Source organism: Oculina patagonica, chromosome 12 (assembly GCF_052425735.1).
Source record: "Oculina patagonica isolate OP01 chromosome 12, crgOcupat, whole genome shotgun sequence".
In the NCBI taxonomy this organism is placed as follows: domain Eukaryota; kingdom Metazoa; phylum Cnidaria; class Anthozoa; order Scleractinia; family Oculinidae; genus Oculina; species Oculina patagonica.
The window spans coordinates 1,464,764-1,486,231 of record NC_135769.1 but is presented as its reverse complement, the minus strand read 5'-3'; the positions used below and the strand labels follow the sequence as shown (position 1 = coordinate 1,486,231).

Below are 21,468 nucleotides of genomic sequence, written 5' to 3'. Positions count from 1 at the left end.
AGGCTTTCTCGAGAGTTCGCGATGTTATCAATTGACTTGATGCTCAGGGCTGTGCTCCAGGCAGTTAGACATGACTTTCTGTAGTTTAGACCGTCATCCGAGCAACGAGCCAGAAGCAAAATTACAAACAAGGCGGAGCAACAGAAACCGTGGCCAGCCCTCATTATGCATTCATTATTCACTCAACTGATCCACCAACTGACCCTCCCACCGATCCACCAACTGACCCTCCAACTGATCCGCCAACCGATCCACCAACCGACCCGCCAACCGACCCGCCAACTGATCCACCAACTGACCCTCCCACCGATCCACCAACTGACCCTCCAACGGATCCGCCAACCGATCCACCAACCAACCCGCCAACCACCCCCACCCCCAACTACCCTCCCACCCACAACCCACACTCACACTATCACACTACCATCCACCAACCACCCTCCCACCGATCCACCAACTGACCCTCCAACTGATCCGCCAACCGATCCACCAACCGACCCGCCAACAACCCGCTAACTATCCACAACCACCCGCCAACTATCCACAACACCCCCAACATCACAACACAACCATCCACAACCGACCCGCCAACTGATCCACCAACTGACCCTCCCACCGATCCACCAACTTACCCTCCAACTGATCCGCCAACCGATCCACTAACCGACCCGCCAACCGACCCGCCAACTGATCCACCAACTGACCCTCCCACCGATCCACCAACTGACCCTCCAACTGATCCGCCAACCGATCCACCAACCGACCCGCCAACCGACCCGCCAACTGATCCACCAACTGACCCTCCCACCGATCCACCAACTGACCCTCCAACTGATCCGCCAACCGATCCACTAACCGACCCGCCAACTGATCCACCAACTGACCCTCCCACCGATCCACCAACTGACCCTCCAACTGATCCGCCAACCGATCCACTAACCGACCCGCCAAACGACCCGCCAACTGATCCACCAACTGACCCTCCTACCGATCCACCAACTGACCCTCCAACCGACCCCCAACCGACCCGCCAACTGTCCACCAACTACCCTCCCACCATCCACCAACTACCCTCCAACTGATCCGCCAACCGATCCACCAACCGACCCGCCAACCGACCCGCCAACTGATCCACCAACTGATCCACCAACTGACCCTCCCACCGATCCACCAACTGACCCTCCAACGGATCCGCCAACCGATCCACCAACCGACCCGCCAACCGACCCGCCAACTGATCCACCAACTGACCCTCCCACCGATCCACCAACTGACCCTCCAACTGATCCGCCAACCGATCCACCAACTGACCCGCCAACTGATCCACCAACTGATCCACCAACTGATCCGCCAACCGAACCACCAACCAACCCTCCCACCGAGCCATCAACTGACCCTCCAACGGATCCGCCAACCGATCCACCAACCGACCCGCCAACCGACCCGCCAACTGATCCACCAACTGACCCTCCCACTGATCCACCAACTGACCCTCCAACTGATCCGCCAACCGATCCACCAACCGACCCGCCAACCGACCTGCCAACTGACCCGCCAACCGTCCACAACCGCCAACCGATCCACCAACCGATCCGCCAACCGATCCACCAACTAATCCACCAACTGATCCGCCAACCGATCCACCAACTGACCCTCCAACCGATCCACCAACCGATCCACCAACCGACCCGCCAACCGAAACCCCGCCAACTCCACAACTCCCCCCACCCCCCCACACAAAATCCACAACACCCTCACCCACCAACGCCCTCCAACTCCGCCAACCATCCACACCCAAACCCGCCAACTATCACAACTCCCCACGCCACCTACCTCCACACACACCAACCCCTCAACCCACCCCCCTACCCACCACTCCACCCTCCAACCTTAACCCACCCCCCCCCCTCCCACCACCCTCCACCCCTCTCCCCTCCACCTCCCACCCCACCTCCATCCAACACCCTACAAACTCCACCCCACACTCCCGCCAACTCCACTAACCACCCGCCAACACCACCTCACCACTCTCTCGCCCTCCACTCCCCCCATCCACACTACCCTCCTACCGATCCCACCCTCAACACCCGCCCCCAACTTCCACCCTCCCTCCCACCATCCACCAACTACCCTCCAACTGATCCGCCAACCGATCCACCAACCGACCCGCCAACCGACCCGCCAACTGATCCACCAACTGATCCACCAACTGACCCTCCCACCGATCCACCAACTGACCCTCCAACGGATCCGCCAACCGATCCACCAACCGACCCGCTAACCGACCCGCCAACTGATCCACCAACTGACCCTCCCACCGATCCACCAACTGACCCTCCAACTGATCCGCCAACCGATCCACCAACCGACCCGCCAACTGATCCACCAACTGATCCACCAACTGATCCGCCAACCGAACCACCAACCGACCCTCCCACCGAGCCATCAACTGACCCTCCAACGGATCCGCCAACCGATCCACCAACCGACCCGCCAACCGACCCGCCAACTGATCCACCAACTGACCCTCTCACTGATCCACCAACTGACCCTCCAACTGATCCGCCAACCGATCCACCAACCGACCCGCCAACCGACCTGCCAACTGACCCGCCAACCGACCCGCCAACCGATCCACCAACTGATCCACCAACCGATCCACCAACCGATCCGCCAACCGATCCACCAACTAATCCACCAACTGATCCGCCAACCGATCCACCAACTGACCCTCCAACCGATCCACCAACCGATCCACCAACCGACCCGCCAACCGACCCTCCAACCGATCCGCCAACCGATCCACCAACTGATCCACCAACTGACCCTCCAACCGATCCACCAACTGACCCTCCAACTGATCCGCCAACCGATCCACCAACCGGCCCACCAACTGATCCACCAACTGATCCACCAACCGATCCACCAACTGACCCTCTAACCGATCCACCAACTGACCCTCCAACTGATCCGCCAACCGTTCCACCAAGCGGCCCACCAACTGATCCACCAACTGATCCGCCAACCGATCCACCAACCGACCCGCCAACTGATCCACCAACCGACCCGCCAACCGACCCGCCAACCGATCCGCCAACCGATCCACCAACTGATCCACCAACTGACCCTCCAACTGATCCGCCAACCGATCCACCAACCGGCCCACCAACTGATCCACCAACTGATCCGCCAACCGATCCACCAAACGACCCGCCAACTAATCCACCAACCGACCCGCCAACCGACCCCCCCCCCACCAACTAATCCACCAACTGATCCGCCAACCGATCCACCAACCGACCCGCCAACCGATCCGCCAACTGATCCACCAACCGACCCGCCAACCGACCCGCCAACCGATCCGCCAACCGATCCTCCAACTGATCCACCAACCGATCCACCAACCGATCCGCCAACCGATCCACCAACTAATCCACCAACTGACTCTCCAACCGATCAACCAACTGATCCACCAACCGACCCGCCAACCGACCCGCCAACCGATCCACCCAGTGATCCACCAACCGATCCACCAACCGACCCGCCAACCGACCCGCCAACCGATTCGCCAACCGATCCACCTACTGATCCACCTACTGATCCACCAACCGACCCGCCAACTGACCCGCCAACTAATCCACCAACCGACCCGCCAACCGATCCACCAACTGATCCACCAACTGTTCCACCAACTGATCCGCCAACTGATGCGCCAACGGATTCGCCAAGTGATTTACCGACCTATCCTGAAAGTAATCAAGAGGTAGAAGTCGTAGCCAGTTGTCGATTTTTAAACCTGGTATTTATCGTTGATTATCTTAACAGTAGCAGTCCTAAATTTCTGAAGCTTAAGAAAAGAACGGAAAATGCTCTCACAAGAACATTTGAAGACTTGCCTAATTTTGTTAGAGTGATAGTTTTATCTTTTAGTAGAGGCAGTGTCATTGCCAATTATTCGGTCATCTTCAGTGATGCTGCTTCTGCGAATGAAGCAGAACTGATCGAACGTTTGGAGGCAGCGAACGGAACGAGAGTGTTGGATGGACTTGTGCTTACAGATATTCAATTTACAAAAATGACTACAGAAGAAGAACCGAAAGAAGAAAGTAGTGATTCCTTGCCTGGTTGGGCTATAGCACTGATAGTTCTTGCTTGTCTGGCAGTTTTGGTTTTGCTTATTGTCCTGGTTGTCATATTTATGGTAAGTGCGAACAACAGAATCTCTTTTTAAACCTACATATGTAGCCGTACCTTTTCTTCAAATTTAAGACATTCTATAGTTTTCTTTTTGGTTGTTTGCTTTACTTGAAATATTTTGGTAATGGAAAATTTAATGAGCCGAATAATATTTGCAAGACCACTTTATATGTATTATATATCGTATCATCACAAAGGGGCCTGGGTTACCTGTGACACATGTTAAAGCTTTATACCGCAGTTGAGCCCTAATACTGAAATTCCTATATGCTATTTTTTAATTCACCAGCCAATGCTTTGCAACAGTTTCCTTTAATAGTAGCCCAGTGGTTTACATTTAAATCCGGTCTTCTCGAAATCAGGCTGTGATATATAGGCGTGGACGGTTGTATTGTGCGACGGAGCAAATTAACAAATATTAACCTGCATTTCATACCGATCTCATTTCCCAGAGGAAGAAGCGTGGCAGAGAAACAAGGAGGGTTCTCCACAACTCCATTTACATCGATACATTACACCAACGAGAAAAGCGCCAACAAGGAGATGGACAATCATTTACAGAAACAAATGCTTATGAGGTGCTACCTGCATCAAAAGAGAAAGATGTAGAAAGTGCCAGTGGACTTCAACAACTATACGCCACGTCTCATGGAAATATCTATGTAGAAACAGCAACAGTTGAGTCGGAAGCAAGCAGTGAAAGCTATCAGGAGCTTGTCGCGTCGAAATCCTTTAATGATAGCGCAGGAGAGACCTATCAGGAGCTTGTCGACTCGGAATCATATTACGAGAACCCAGGAGAAGTGACACCGTCGACCTGTTCCCAAGGCAACATCTATGAGAACCGGTCGACAACAGGTTAGAGAAAATACAAACTCATCATATGGCTTACTTTTTTGAAACTTCTTTTATTCCTTTTACTCTATCTTTTTGCTTTGGCTTTTTTATTCACTTCACAGAGTGATCAAGGGCCGTAACCAGCCCTTTGCCGTAGACGAGGCAAGATTCGAGCAGGATCTTGCTAGGGGTCCTGGGGGCATGCCCTCCAAAAAAGTTTGAATTCTAGAAGCTATGAATCTCTTTCAGAGACATTTTCCGTAAGGTATTTCTTGAGAATGCTATATCCTGTTCAACTGGGATTATTTTCGTCTTGCCTCTTGCTAGTTACGGGCCTAATCAACATACAACATCTCCTTACAAAATGAATACGTTATTAGGAAGGCACATGACAAGAATAAAGGAAATGATCATGTTATTGATAGAAATTGTCTTGATACATAACAAATTTTTAAAACTAGCATTAGTTCAAGTTTTAACAGATATCTCTTTTTACTTCAGATTAATGTTTACACTGTATAGATGTGCGTATAGTCATTTTTTCATAATTTCAGGGGTCTTGGTTAACTCGAAAGTAAACGTTTGCATTAAAATATATTTTTTACTGTTTCCAGGTCCAGAGTGAAGCTGGAACACTACCAAATTCTGGATGATGTTCCGTCGATCGACTTATTACTCATTATTTGTTAATGAATGAAATATATGCTTTGGTTTTTTAACTGTACCTGGATCAACAAAGATCCATTTCATTTTGCTTAAAAAAGCACACACAGTCATATACTCACTTATTTTCTGCGTACTACGATGAATAGATAATAAACAATGGTTGTCAAAACGTGAAGAAAGCAATTGACACTAACGTATGTAGACACGTTTTCGATACAGTAACAAAAAAAGTAATTATAGTATCTCATCATCACCAACGAGTGTACAAATCAAGATACAAAAAAAATCCCACCTGTATATTTAGACACAGTACGCATTCTTATGCGGGCCACATAGGACTAATGTAAGAAACAAATGCTATGTAAATGTAGCTGGGCCTACCATACTTAAGGATGTTGTAGTACTAATATATATATGGTTAAACCCGACGCCTTAAATGTCTTAAATTTGTAAGCTGATAAATAGCGCAAATAAAATTAATGAATATGCAATCACATAATTAACAATTATTCCACGTGCGCGTGTTGGATCCAATAGATGGATGGAATAGTTGTTTTATTAAAAACGCCCAAAGAATTGCAATATTTGAGCTCCCCAGCTGTTTTCGTTGACGCGTATCGGCTACCATATTTGTAGTCAATGGTATATGAGCTCAAACACCATTGCCTGTTAACCAATCAAAATTCAGGAATTGCAATATATCATTGCTAGTTTTTAATAATGATCAATACAAAGGTAAAACTGTATCAGAGGACCTAGTGACTCGGCAACATACTTAGATAAAGTCAACTTGACGATTATGCTTTGATTTTCAACACAGTTATTTCAAACAATGATAGAAAACGGCTAGGAAGCTGTTTGAGCTAGGTTAATCAATATACAATGTAAAGTAATTCTGCTCAATGCAGACCAATTTGACACCGGAAGCCTAGGCTTGCGTTTTTGTATCGCAAATGCATAGTGAGCAAAGGCCTATAAGTTTTGGTATTAATTAAAGGGCGCATAGTATATACCCTCAACGGGACGCAATACTAACCATAATACTCAAGATAAGCTCCTTTTACTTACTTGTCCTCTGCGCAATTATACTATGTTTTAATTAGATTGCTGTAACCTGTTTAGAACCTTATAAAAAATAAAATGGGACGAAAAGGGGATTTATTGGTATTTAAGTTAAATCACATAGCTGAGAAATTCTTCCTCTCTAATTGGCTATCGACACGAGATATTTAGCATACAACTGTGATCTACATGAAAAAAACGAGACATTTGTGCAATATTGCATCTTACGTGGAACTGTTGACTGCTCGAAGCTGAGCGTCACAGACTAAAGCACAATAGGGGGTACCAGAGGCTCGTAACTAGCAAGTGGTAAGACGAGGCACTTGCCTCGCCTAGATTTGCACCAAAAAAAGTTTAGTTGGGAATATAATTCACAGTTGAACAAGATTGACTTTTCAGAAAAAATCCCTTGCATATAAATACATACTGAAATAGCGTTTTTGCATCTAGATTTCAAAATTTGTGGCTCGCGCCTTCGGCGATCGCCGTTTTCCTCGTCTATGCCGGAAGTTTGGTTACGGTTCTGCCTTTGATTAGGCCACTCTCGTTAACGTCTGGCCCGTAATATAGAAAAATGTACCTTAAAACAGACTACAGCGACGACATTCTTTCGCGCGCGCATGATCGCCGACATATATTATGACGCGCCAATAATTGCTCAGAACACACTCAGGTTTTCAGCTGTGAGGCTACAGTTGCGGTCATCGCAGTTGAAACAAGTTATAAACATGGTCCTTGTGGCCTGCTGGTTAGCAGTTATTGGTGTTACCAATGTTATTCAATATTTTCGTAAAAATGGTCGCGACGAAAGGTAAGGATTTACATTACAAAGATATAATTTTTCTCTTCATCGGATGAGGGAAAAACTACTTTGAAATGGTCTTCAGAGGCGCGCGAGAAACCGCGCGCGATTGTAACTTCTTCTACTTTCTTATCTCGCAAATTTACTCGCACGCAGAAAACAACTGTCAAGTTTTTAGAAGTGTTTATAAAACGGTGCGTTCGTATCATGGCGAAACAAGCTTTTCACAAGTGGAAAAAAACGTTTTTGAACGGCTCGTCCTGTTGATGGAACGCGCCCATGGCTTTTTTTTTTTTTTTTTTTTTTTTTTTTTTTTTTGTTTTTTTTTTTTTTTTTTTTTTTTTTTTTTTTTTGTGTTTTTTTTTTTTTTTTTTTTTTTTTTTTTTTTTTTTTTTTTTTTTTTTAAAAAAAAAAATTTTTTTAAAAAAAAATTTTAAAAAAAAATTTTATTTTTGGGCTTTATAGAGAATTTCTAGTAGATTAAATCAGTTTTACTAGCATAATCGAGAAAGGCCTACCCATGGCAACGAATTTAATACCCACGGGATAGCGCGCGCGCTCTGTGCATCAACTTTCCCAAGATTGCATTCTTTGATCATTTTTCTTGATACTGTAAGTAACTTTTTGCCTATGCATATAGATTATGAACATCAAAACTACAAAGTTGAGTGACCATGCAACTTCGATAACATTTAGAAAAACTGCAAAATCTTTTATATAACAGTGACGTTTTTCTACGGATTTCGTAGCGCGGGAAAAGTAATTAGATGGGAACACTAGTATTTGCGCTGATTTGCGCTTCCTTTCATTTCTCGTGTAATGCTCATTGCTTGCTCTTAAGACAGCGACGCAAAAGGTGTTTTATACGCATGTCCAGACGAATTTGATCGCCAGAAAAAATCACAAGCGAACAACTTTTTCTTGTTGTTTTACAGCGACGATACAGTGGAAAAAGAAAAGTTATCATTTACTGAGAGGGTAAGTGAGTAAAATAAAAATGCTTTATTTTTTTCTTTGCTCGTGAGCGGGCGGTATTCTACAAATCATGCGATCTGATTGGTTCCGGGAGCGGGCAGTATTCTCCAATCCGGCCCGCTCACAGCGGGCGGTATCCGTTGCGAGATGAATTCTTTCCGCGCGAAATCATTTTGCAGCGCGGCGTTGTACGAACGAACACATGAAAGATTTGTTCTGCAAAGTCGAAATAGCCGCTCACCAACTGTTGTAAATGTGAAAAAACAGAATAGAAGTGGAATTATAAAAGTCCCTAAAGTTCTTCTAAAGGCGAGTATTCATTTCTTTATCGACAAAATCAAGTTCTAGTTTTTCCTAGTTTGTTGAGTTTGTGGTTGTTTGTGCATTTCGCAATCATTTGCACGCCATTACGATAAGCTGCGCCGGTTTTAAACTTCAATTTTGAGTAAAAACTGTCTTTTTATCGGCCTCTTTTTTGCCCAAACAAAACACTAGTTGCCATCATTCAAGAAAATGAGATTCGTTAATTAAAAACAGCCAAAATAATTCTCGAAATATTGTGCCGTACGTCCAAACTACGCATTTCATTCAGTTTCACTTTCGCACTGTTTAACACAAAGAAATCATGCTGGGAATCAACGCAGAGCTTATTAAATCGTTAAATACAAGTGTGTATAGCTATACCGAAACGGTCTTTCAGTCAGATAGTATTTTTAGTCAGAGAAATTCTTGAACTTAATGTCCTTCGAACAGAGTTCTTTATCAAAACATTCATCGGGAAGCCGGAATCGACGTTTAGTTTTGTCAGTGATAATGCTTTGGCTCGATTTTACATTTATGATATATGTACTACTTCAATTTCTTTAATTGAATCTCATTAGGGTAAATATAATATGCTGAACCTTTCTGTGAATACGGCTCATTTAAGCGAAGCGACTATTTATTAATTTTATCGAACTAAATAACAAACAGTCACATTTTACGCTCTTGCTAACCTGTCGATCAACTCAACATTGAAATGGCGCGCGTATACAAACAAAGATTTTGTGACACAATCTTTTAAGAACAAATAAAGTAGGAAAAAAAATAAAAATGTTATTCACCAGCCTAGGTCGGTCCGTATTGGGAAAAACTGTGCCCTCGGTCTTGGAACCGCCCTCGGCCGGCAAGACCTCGGGCACAGTTTTTCCCAATACGGACCTCCTGGCTGGTGAATAACATATAATAATTTAAATCTGTTTTGAAATTTTTAGTGCCAATCTTGTCAGTTAGGACGGGCGCATTTGGAGCCGGGAACCTCGACCCATTCGCCGGCATCCTGCTCACACAAAAGTTCAGACAGAGAGTTTGTTGACGAGGTGAGAATTATACGTACCGAAATTGAACGTAACTTCCAGTGTAAATCTTATGGCATAGAGATATCACACCTCTCGTAAAACCAGAAGATAAGGCAAGTGCGAAAGAACCGAAATTTTTGTTTAACAAAAGGTACCAAGGTTTAACCCCGTGCAACACGGCTTTCTTGCGCCACCTTTTAACCCGCATTTGTAGTGACTTGTATGTGTGTTGTTTGGACTTTTAAAGATTGAAAAATCGATTTGGTGACCTGCTCCGCGTTGTCAACCAGTTTTGTGAGCAATGACAAAAATGAGAACCGAATAAAATAACCTGAACATAAATGTTGTGGAACTGATTTTGTTAAATGAATCATCTAATGTGACCTGTAGGTGCAGAGAACGTTGATAAATTTATGCTTGAATCCTAAACGTTTTAGCATTCAACTTAAATTTTTCTACGTTCTCTGCCGCAAGAGTTTCTAGTAGTCATATATTTTGTACAAAAAAGCGCGAAGAGAATGTACAGGTACGCAGCGGTCAAACTAAGTGCGCGTACGCAGTTCTTCCCACATAAATTGCTCCAAATTGAAAAGTTAAGGTTTATACGCCGCTTATGCATTGGAAATTGATACTTAATATCCACTGAGTTAGTAAGCTAGACATTTTCTTTCACCGTGCTATTTGTATAACGTTTTCCAGGTGAGCTCAGGTGAAAACCGGAAGTGACGTGTATTTTTGCGTTTGACGGCTGTGAAATACTGTTGAAATGTACAGACAAGAAAGTTTGTAGCGACATAAGCACAAATATAACTTATCTTTTGATAAAAGAAGACAACTGGGACAAACGATACCACATGATGTTTGCAAAACTTCATTATGTAAAAAACTTGCTTCAATGGATAACAAGTGCGTCATCATCCTACCTCATCTGAAGAAAAAGAAAATTAGAGAGCGCAATTAGTTAAATTTTATTAGTACTAAATGAATCGATATATTATAATTTAAATCTGTTTTGAAATTCTTAGTGCCAATCTCGTCAGTCGGGACTGGTGCAGTTGGAGCCGGGATCCTCCTCCCATTCGCCGGCATCCTGCTCACACAAAAGTTCAGACAGAGAGTTTGTTGACGAGGTGAGAAAATAAAACTGTACCAAAAGTTAACGTAACTTATAGTATAACTTTAATGGAATAGAGATATCATACCTCTCTGACTTGTAAAACCAGAAGATAGTTGTAATTTAATTAGTTGGATTTATTTAGTACTAAATGAATCGATATAATTTAAATATGTTTTGGAATTCTTAGTGCCAATCTTGTCAGTCGGGACTGGTGCAGTTGGAGCCGGGAACCTCGTCCCATTCGCAGGCATCCTGCTCACATAAAAGTTCGAATTCAAACAGAGATTTTGTTGACGAGGCGAGAACAATACGTACCGAAATTCAACGTAACTTCCAGTGTAAATTCATCGGTGTTTTCCGCGGACATGGCATTTAATTTCTATTTGTCTACGTTCTCCGCCGCAAGAGTTTCCAGTAATTATATGTTTTGTACAAAAAAGCGCGAAGACAGTGTTCAGATACGAAGTTTTTTAAAGATACCACCGGCTGTGTAGTGACCTAGTTGCGCGGTTTTATAATTTTTAGGAGTCAACTTCTTATTCAGCCGAGAGGGTATCAAGAAGCCATGATAGTAACATCAAAACGCGAGAAGAGAACACAAAGGTGAGATTACCAAATGTAAAGTTATCATTAAGTTTTAAAAGATACCACCGGCTGTGTAGTGACCTAGTTGCGCGGTTTTATAATTTTCAGGAGTCAACTTGTTCAGCCGAGAGGGTTTCATGAAGCCATGAAAGTAACATCAAAACGCGAGCAGAGAACACGAAGGTAAGAAACTAATAAAAATATTATATAAAAAATTTTAAAGTAACAACCACCTGACAGTAAAACTGCGCAGGGGAAATGAAGATACTATTGTCGAGGTATGAAAGTTGCAAAAATTTAAAGTTCATTTCAGAGTAAAAGAAAATGGCACATGGTTTCTTGTATATAACTGACGCAGAGGGCAGTGCGAAAAAAATCAAAAGTTTACCCCTTGCACACTATCAGCTGCTCTGCCCCTAAAAGGGAGAGTCTCTCCATAATTCATTGCTACTTGAAAATGCAATGAAGGTGGTATTGGTTGTAATGTAAAATTGTTAAAATATGGTTTTGCTACTTACGAATGGGACAGTTATTGTAGTGGCCTAAAACTTAAAGTCGGGCGACGTTTTCAAGTTTGACAGTATAACGACAGTATAACTTGAAGGAAAATTGCTTAACAACCATTGAAAACGTTTATTCATACCTTGGAGAATGAAATTCTGCCTTTCTTTTGTTCTTCAAATGTTTTGTTTGTTTCAACGCATTTAATATCCGTTGAAGAAAATTGTTTTGTTGGCAATAATTCTTAGCGAAACCAAAATTCGTTGCAAAACCATTTTTAAAATTATCTTTTCAGTAAAACGTGTTTTAAAAAAATTCAAAACCCTTCTCAATGCATTCAACGAAATTGCCGAGTAATGACTGAGTGCACCCGCATGATTAAATCATAGTTGACATAAAAACATAGCAAACTTCTCGTGATAGAGCAGTTTTCAATTGAGTGTCGTAAAACCAAAACCAAAGTAATTACTCCGGCCAATCACAAAGGACACAGACAAACCAGTGAACCAATCAAAGCTCGAAGCGAATACATGTAGCCGGCACGAAGCGCGGGAAAACGGGCGCGAGCGAGTCACGATTGGTTTTGGTTTTACTCCTGATTGGCTGAGAAAGTGGCGCGAGATTTTTAAGCCAATCACTAAGCGTAGCAATGCAAAACCAAAGCAAACGCAATTAACTTTCGACACTCAAGTGAAAACCGTTCTACTGCCTCTTTAACTCGATCCTCTTTAATGACTTGAATACGTCGTGTTTGGTATTTTCAGGTTTCGCAAATCAACTCATCGTCTTGCTCTGCGGAGAAAGTGTCTAACAATAATGTAAGTTGTCATTTAATATGTGTTTAATGTTCACCGTGATGAAAAATAGGGAAGATGAGCATTTATTCGTTTGTCTCACGATGGAACCGTTTGAGTTGTTGATCGCGACGTTTCGACTGCAATACAACTAGAATTTGTCAGGCGATGAGGTCGACTGTTTTCGTATCACTATTTGTGGCAATTTGGCTCGCTGCTGTTGGTGCGTTTCGATCCTCATTATTATACCAGCTATTAGTAGAAACTCAGCTGTGTTCTATTGGAAATCCGTGAATCTGATTGGTTCTCTCACTGTTTTCTTTTCGCCGATAGAAAACAGTCGCGCGCGCGTAGCACTTTTTGGACTGCAATCCTTTAGAGGTTCTACTAAAACAATTAGACTACGAGCCCGAGTTGACTATTCGCTCATAGAAAACTCGGGCTCGTAGTCTAATTGTTAATTAGATGTTATTCCCTCGTAGGTCCGCTATTTTGCTGATCGGCTGTAGTGCTTTTTTGATTGTGCGTATCAACGCTTCAGGAATTTCGGATCCACTATCTTTATTGTTGTTATTAGTATGAAGCCATAGTAGTATAGCCCTTTGACCCTTCGTGTGTAATAGTGAGGGTCACGATCAATAAACCTAAGTTCTTTCCAAATACGAAGATACCCCGTTTCGTCAGGGTGCTCCGCAACTGTGGAGGTTTGTGTATGAACAAGCCTTAGGTGTCTGTCGTGTTCTTTTATACTGTCTTGCATCGTTCTTCCTCTTCCCTTATATACACTTTGCCGCATTCACATAGAATCTTATAAACCGTCTTGTTTAGTTGTTCACACCGCTAGAGTTGAGTATAGCATTTAGAGGCTTGCTTACTAAGCCATGCCACCTTTACCATCCAGGCAGAATTTTCGTGGTTACCTAGCTGTGCGATTTTTTTTTCAGTATTCCAGCATTAACTCTCCGACGTGTTCCGCGGAAAAGGTATCAATGAGTCATGTCAGTTGCCAGAAAAAGGAAGAAGAAAAACCACAGGTAAAAAAGTTATAAAGTTGTCGTAAAGATTCAAAGTAATACCCTCTGACAGTAGTAATAAAACTTCGAGGGTTATAGCTCAAAAGAGCTAACAAACTCGTGGCCCTCCTTTTTATCCTTTTTATCCTGTGCATTTTATTGTGAACTTTAATACTATACATTTTTTATCTTGTAACTTTTTAAGTTCTTAAACTACTTTTTAATCTCTTAATTTTGAATTTGAACTATTATTTTGCAGGGCCTCACTGAATAACACCTTTGGTGATGTGAGCTCCCTGGATAAATTACATTATTATTATTATTATTATTATTATTATTATTATTATTATTATTATTATTATTATTATTATTATTAATTTCAATATTAAAAAAATTAAAATACTTTAAATTTTCAATAATGAGGCATTGAAAAAGTTACACGCTTCCTCTGTAGACAAGCCTTCATTCGTTTGACTCTTGTACTTTATATTCAGGTAAGACAATTGGAAAAAGAAAAATCAGAAGAACGGCGTGGGAATGATGGATGGGTGAGCAACCTGTCAGGTTTGGTTCTAACAAAGGTCCTCGGTGAAGGAGCTTTTGGAAGGTAAAACAATCCATATGGAAATCAATACACTTCTTTTTTTATAAGAACGTCTGTAATTTTTCGGCAAAGGCTGAACCGAAATTAAATGTCCTTATTAGGGTTGTAAAATAAATAAACCCTTTTTTGGCTTGCTGGTAGATTGGAGAAATTTCACTGTTTTCACAGTTCGTTTTTCGAACAATCTATCAGCCTTGAGCATTATCCTCCAATATAATAGTCGCCTGAAGAGGTTTATTTATTGAACATTGTTCAGAAAGCTAGCTACTAGTTTGTGCATTGGATGCGCCACAAAAGAGAAATAAACAACCTACAGTTAAGTATTTATTTTTTCTTGTCCTTTGTTTAGGTTTGTTTATATCGTTCAAAAACAAGAGTACGCCGTTAAAGAAATAAAAGATTTTGAATCAGAAAGTTATGAAATTGAGCGAAAGGTTCTCGCGCTGGGATGTTACAAATGCAACAACTTTATTACAAAGCTTTGTGGAGAGTTCATTCATGAGGTATGTAAAAACCAATCAGCTATGGCCCACTTCAAAAACAAATCAAAGTGGCTATAAACTGGCTAAACACGGAAAATTTATTATGAAACAAGCACCGAAAACAACAAACTGACAAATAAAGATTTGCTTAAAACAAATGATGTTTAACTTTCCACACTTCAGTTCACTTCACTTAGTTTGATTGTTATCTAGCTGTTAATCGAGTGCAGGCCGAAAGGGCAAGAGATAGAGTTCCCATCCGTTGCAAATTGTTTTCTTTCTTTTTATTTTTCCTTTTTGTTCTATACTGGTTAGGCAAAATAGTAATACCATTAGAAAAATAAAGTTTTTGTCTGACATTAATACAATATTTCGGCTGGTAATAAATTAAGCAAGTTAATATTATGTTATTTAACTAAAAATGTAGGTAATCGGAGAACAGTTCTAAATCTCTGAAGGCCTTCAAAGACTTGCACGCATTGCGTTCCTATAAATGTTTAACGAGTGAAGGAGGGGAGGTGTGAAATTCACTTCGCTCACTACAACTCTTCTCCGAGTTAAAAAGGGGCGACTCGATTGCTAATGGATTATTTGTAAGGAAGCAAACAATTTAAACTGAACTTTTTCAGACAAAATGCCACCTTGTAGCAACTTTTATCTAACATGTTACAGCTTTGCCAGTCGTTCAAGACATGATAGGGTGGCGATAAAAAGCGGGGAAACATAATAAGATACGATTGTTGCATCTTGATAAGCTGTGAATGGGAAGGTTTTCACGTCTTAAACTTTTTAAAAGAATTTATAACGTTACTGTTTAGTAAAAATAATAGTAATACTTGACCTCTTACAACCTTCTCCCACAACAGGATCACCTATTTTTTGTGCTGAAATACATGAGGGGAGGAGACCTCCACAGAGTTTTAAGGCGCAACAAAGGACGCTTTAGCGAGGCTAGAACAAGGTGAGATAAAATTAAAATAATATATCTGGGACTGATAGGCCCATCAATAATTTTATCAATATTGTCTCAAAAATATAGGCATACAATGAGTATGTAGAGAAAAATTTTATCTGTATCGTGGGTCCGCAATACGAGCAGAAAGCTTTACAATGAAGAAATAAAGCATTACGTTGCTTTTTCCGCGACCGTTAAAAATCTTAACTCGCTTTTTTTTCTGCTGTTTACACGTGATAGTGGCTAATTTAACGTTTAATGTAATCAACTGAATTTATTTTATTTTATTTTAGTGGATTTGTTTAACATTTCGAGGATAAGTAAACGGAATCGACAAAAACCAGACGTGTGCAGTTTGCCGTTAGAGTGTCATGCCCAACATTTCTAACTCCTTGTTTAAAACTGCTTAAAATATTAAATATTTCTACAACAAGGAAGGATTATAGTTTAGCCTTAACACTGCACGTTTTATTGTTTTTGTTGTTTTAGATTTTATACCGCAGAAGTAATTTGTGGTTTAGAGTTTCTCCATGCAAATGGAATCGTCCATAGGTAAGATCAAAGCCTTCGGAATTTATAGATTTACGAACAAAGACGGTTATCTTTAGTCGTTTTGTTTTTCTAAGAGAAAGACTTGCTACATTTTCGTCTTTAAGGTCGCCTAAAGCTTATCGACGAAGAAGCTTTGATCGTGGGGAAAAAAGACACACATTTTTTATTCCTACGGAAGTTATAATGGCTGAAGAAAAGAAAACGACAATCGTTGCTATGGTAACCTCTGTGACTAAGCGGCCAATACAAAATTAAACTTTGATCATATTTGATCATTATGGTGTAATTTGGCAAAAATCGAAGATTGGATTCCTTGATAATTTTCATTTTCAAAACAACCACCCTAGGGCTTAAAAAACAACATCGAGCCTCCTTAAAACGGTGTGGTTTGGGTTGCTAAACAATGGATGTTACAGTTTATCGCATGTTTGCAGTGTGACACGGGACCATGTTACGTAAAACCTTTTTAGAAAGGTGTTATACTAGGTGTTTTTATTGTTTTTCTTTCTTAATTTGTTACACATGACAGGGATTTAAAACTGGAAAATGTTTTAATGGGCGGAGACGGACATGTCAAAATTGCCGACTTTGGACTCTGTGTTGATGAAATGTGGGCGGGTACAAAAATTCAAGAGGAAGGAATAACAGGGACGCCACTTTATACCGCCCCTGAGGTATGCTGTCCTGAAACGTTGAAAAATTATGTATTATCCCTTTTTATGTATTATCCCTTTTTTCTACGACATTAAGTCAACCTGAAAGAAAATAAACACTCACACAAGTCAGCTTTAGCGGAACATTGCTTGCATTCTGGCCACACCATCTCTTGGGAATCGTCAAAGATCCTACGTACAAGCACAAATTGGCGCAAAAGACTATTTTGAAGGCTTGGGAAAATAATACTTGCAAGAATCTGCTAAACCGCGATGATGGCATGCATTTACCTCACGAATTTCTAAAGTTAGCCTTTAGAGACAGACATAACTAGCTTTCGATTTGTATATTATATAAGAACGTGCTTTTTATAAATTCACTTATCACTTTCGCCTGATGGAGGCTTAAGTTTTAGCCGAAACGTTGGGACTTTTTACGGAAATTTTACGAACAGTTCATACAATTTTTAACCAGAGTAACGTTTTTTTTATTTTTAGTCATGAAGGTTTATCCAAGTAGAACGTTTGTTTTGAATATTCAAGTTTCTATTAATTATTTACACAACTACATAGTTTTTTAAGTCGTTCCCCAAAACCACTTTGGTCAATCGATGATACTACTAAAGGAAAACCATGTAATCTTTTTTTCCAGGTAATTCTGGAGCAACCATATGATTCAAGTTGCGATTGGTGGTCACTGTGTGTAATGGTGTTTATAATGATCACCTTTAAGGTTTGTTGCAAAAATTGAGTTTTTCTAAGGTCTCTAAGCAAACACCACTCTGTTACGTCAGCAGCCGCAAGCCATTTAATTTTACCTCCATTATATGTTTTGCTGTTTTTTTTTTTTTATGTACAGAAGCCGTTTACCTACAGCGACTTGCCAGACCTCTACGAGGCAATATGCCACGAAAAGTTATTGTTCCCACAGATGTCTCGCTTTGCAAGGGATTTACTAATGCAGGTGGGTAGACGCTGTCCAGAGTTTGTCCTGTTTATTTAAGTCTGGTTTTCACTAGCGACGCAAGCGCAAGCGCAAGTACAAGCACAAGCGCAAGTACAAGCACAGGCGCAAGCACGCAAAAAGGACAAATTTTTACCCTTGTGCTTGTGCCTTGCACAAGCACAAGCATCAAAATACAATGCGCTTGTGCTTTTGCTTGCGTCGAAGCCGTTTTTACGGTAAAATAAGAGCTGTTATCCCTGTGCTTGCGCTTGTGCTTGCGTCGCTAGTGAAAACCAGGCTTAACGTACGCTATTGTTCGAAATACAGGATTGCCACAGGTCAGATACAGTTCAGGGAATGCTAAAATTCTTTAAGGTCAGGGAATTTATTTTGAGTCAGATAGTCAGGAATATTAACATTTTGAAGAAAAGTCAGGGAAAACTGGAATATGACACGGCGGATTTCATACAATTGATCACGTTGATGGCTGGGAGAAACATTTCAGGTCAATGTGATCTCCGCAGCGATATGTTTTTTTTTTCTTGGAAGGCTGGAAGGCTGAAGGCTGCTACTATTTCTGACATTTAAAATTTATTTGGGAAAAGTCGGGAAATTTAGAAAACTTATGTGTGGCAACCACAAAAGTTGTTAAAAGCTGTCCCTCTTCATGTAGAAAAAATTCTTCCTTGTCCTCGTGGAAAGACCCGCAATACTACAAAAAAAGTAAAGGCTCTCTAAGAGAAGAGTCTCCTAAGCCCACCAGCACCACACCCTCCACCCCCAAACCTCAAGTGTTAAACCATAAAAAGTCGAGGTTTTTGAACGGTTGTTTTGTGTTACGAATTCTAAATTTTCACGTAATAAATTAATTTCTTTTGACACCTTTTGTGGAGTTATTTTTATCATCAAACACTTATTTCATCTTTGACTACGTTATCAATTATATACTGATTTTTGAGAATGATTGAATTGAGTGTAATTTTAGTTGAAGTTATCTTTCTTATCTAGTGTGTGTTTTTGTAGCAAGAGTCAAGGTTTCTTGTGAGATACTTGCCGGAAAACAGTTTTTGTTTGGCTATTGGATGACAAAGTAAATTCATAATATTTACTCATTCCTAGGTAACCTACACTATCGACCATCGTTTAAGAACAAAGACATACTTGTTTGCTTATTTATGATTAAATAGATCTTGACCTTTTTGACCTTAAATTGGTCAACCACGGATTCTTTCCTGGAATAACTTGTTTCTGACCTTAAGTTGTTTTATACACTTGTATTCGGTGATATTTTTCTAGCAGGAAACCTTGACCTTATTTTTCCACGTTTTGTAAGGACAAAGAACCTTTTTAACTATTGTACAATGTTTATTCATCTTTTTGTACATCCTTGTTTGAACAACCATGTACGCAAATATTCTTTTAAATTCGGCTTGTACAAACGGCTGCTCTGAACTCGTAAACAACTTAGTATTCATTTATGGAAAGGGGTCGGGCTGTAGTTACCGAATAACACGCCCCTTCTTCTTCAAGTTTAGTGGAAAAGTTGTTGTTAAACTTTGTACACGAAGAAAACTATTTTTAGCTCTAACTGTACAACTGTACAAATTGTAACTGTTTTTGTTGTAGAAAAACAATGTTTGTAATTTTTATATTGCTCGCGCTGTTTTACTTTGGCCAGTTCACGTTCGGCTAGTAACGAAATTTTGGACAGAAAAGCGTCTTCGACATCGCAATTAGATCGAAGGTTTTTATGCTAATACCTGAAACGCGCAGTCGTACTACAACGAATACTAACTGCGCAAGTCATTACGTAAGCTAAGATACATCAAATTTGGCGTTTTGACAAAGATTGACAGCTAGAAATCTGGCCACTTTAAAAGAGAGCGAGCTGCTTTACACATCAGAGAATTGAGAACATCATTGTCAGAAAAGGTTCTACGCCTGAGTGTAGTGATTATTAAAGAATGTGAATCAAGACGAAGTTGACCGTCATTCCTGTTTAAAAGTGGGAGCTGCTAGTCCCCCTTAACCCGCTTTTAACACAAGTCACTTGTCAGCAGAAAAGGGAACTTATTTTAATAAGTTCAAGGGATTACTGAAGACCGGTTTTTGTGGCAAGCGATTTTAAAGTGTTTTGTAACGCTTAATGGTGAATTGTATTTGGGGGGAATGCTGGGGGGGGGACATCTGCTTTGATAAATATATTTAAATTTTTAGTTAAAAAACTCGGAGGAAAGACCTCGGTAGAGATCTTTATAATCTGACGTACGCAATTACCGTTCATATGAAAGAAAGAAAAAAAGAAATGCTACTCAAAGAGGCTGTCATACGAGTGTTTAATACGCCATTACTTTCATAAAGATGCGAATTTTCAGTAAAACAGTATTTCACATAAACATTTGGACATTCTTTATCGATCGGCGCTGATTTTGATTTTCAAATTTATACAACGTTTGAGTTTTAGGTTTTTTTCTGTTTCGGTTACGTGACTCTTCAGTGGAACAAACTTATGTAAAAATAGTATCCCTTTGAGGTCTGGTTTCCAAACTATGACAGCAAACCTTCCTTAACAACAAATTGATTGTTAAGAGTCTCCCCATAACATTCTCGACGATTAATGAATGTTGCTTTCATGTTATACGTTACCTACGTTTCATGAAATAGCAGTGTATTTATCTTGGTTTATTATTTCTAGCTCCTTGAAAGAAATCCGGTAGAAAGGATAGGATACCGAGATGGTTGCAAACCCTTGATTAGAGAACACAGCTTCTTCGGGCAAATTAATTGGATGTTACTCGAAGCAGGAAAGCTCGAGCCGCCCTGGACGCCAAGGGTAAGTATTTAAATGATCGAGTGTTCTTTTGATGATGATGATGATGATGATGATGATGATGATAAGCATAATATTCCAACATAAAGGTAGCCATTTAAAAGCAGTTAAAAGTGTTTCAATGAGTTTATTATGGTTGATTAAGTACTCCTTGGTTTAATAAGCCATTCTGTCACATACGGCCCACATACAAGTATATTTTAAGCGCTCTTTAACCCCAAAGCGCATATGTTTAATTGACTGATTGAAGGTTTTCTTTCTTTATTCGTAGAGATAATCAGCCACTATTCCAGCTGATGGCCTTTTGTTGGCCCGTTTATCTGTCTCGCTGTATATGTTTGTCTCTCTTTCTTTATGTCGATGCATGGAGGGTCCTGAAGGGGTATAATTCCCATTTTCCCAGCCATATTTTGCCCAAATCCCATGAATGTTTCCCCCATTTCCCAGGCTATTGTTTCCCTAAATTTTCCTGTTACCAAACCCCAGTCCCATTTTCCCATGCAATGAAAATTTCTAAAATCCAAGTCCCAGTTACACCTTCAGGCCCCTCGTGTTTGCGT

At 41.1% G+C, this 21,468-nt stretch overlaps 3 protein-coding genes across 3 annotated transcripts in view; 2 read left to right on the top strand and 1 right to left on the bottom strand.

Moving 5' to 3' along the window:
- Positions 1-3,517: 3,517 nt before the first annotated feature.
- LOC144632356 (uncharacterized) lies at positions 3,518-6,851 on the top strand (the record flags this gene model as incomplete). The annotated part of the gene is made up of 3 exons (XM_078490985.1): positions 3,518-4,201; positions 4,650-5,055; positions 5,649-6,851. Coding segments are annotated over 3 exons (1,101 nt in total), but the record flags the coding sequence as incomplete, so codon positions are not given.
- A 427-nt stretch (positions 6,852-7,278) lies between these two features.
- The window catches only part of LOC144633775 (uncharacterized), a 145,107-nt gene continuing 130,917 nt past the window's right edge, over positions 7,279-21,468 (bottom strand). The window contains exon 3 of the transcript XR_013567100.1: positions 7,279-7,289. The gene's annotated coding sequence lies outside the window, so the exon portion shown is untranslated. The remainder of the gene's footprint in view (positions 7,290-21,468) is intronic.
- LOC144633772 (protein kinase C delta type-like) lies at positions 7,303-21,320 on the top strand. Its single transcript, XM_078492639.1, has 17 exons — positions 7,303-7,573; positions 8,500-8,542; positions 9,793-9,897; positions 10,902-11,006; positions 11,519-11,596; positions 12,844-12,897; positions 13,818-13,907; positions 14,381-14,493; positions 14,840-14,993; positions 15,839-15,933; positions 16,417-16,479; positions 17,009-17,153; positions 17,785-17,865; positions 17,992-18,096; positions 18,406-18,453; positions 20,774-20,911; positions 21,180-21,320. Exons 1-17 carry the CDS (start codon positions 7,383-7,385, stop codon positions 21,183-21,185), a joined length of 1,614 nt encoding a protein of 537 aa, XP_078348765.1. The 5' UTR covers positions 7,303-7,382; the 3' UTR covers positions 21,186-21,320.

Excerpts from the sequence above, each read along its gene's own strand:
- LOC144633772 (XM_078492639.1), top strand. The coding sequence starts at position 7,383 with ATGATCGCCGACATATATTATGACGCGCCAATAATTGCTCAGAACACA. Across the intron at positions 12,898-13,817 it reads AGAAAGTGTCTAACAATAAT|TATTCCAGCATTAACTCTCC; the intron begins GTAAGTTGTCAT and ends TTTTTTTTTCAG. Across the intron at positions 18,097-18,405 it reads CAAGGGATTTACTAATGCAG|GATTGCCACAGGTCAGATAC; the intron begins GTGGGTAGACGC and ends TTCGAAATACAG.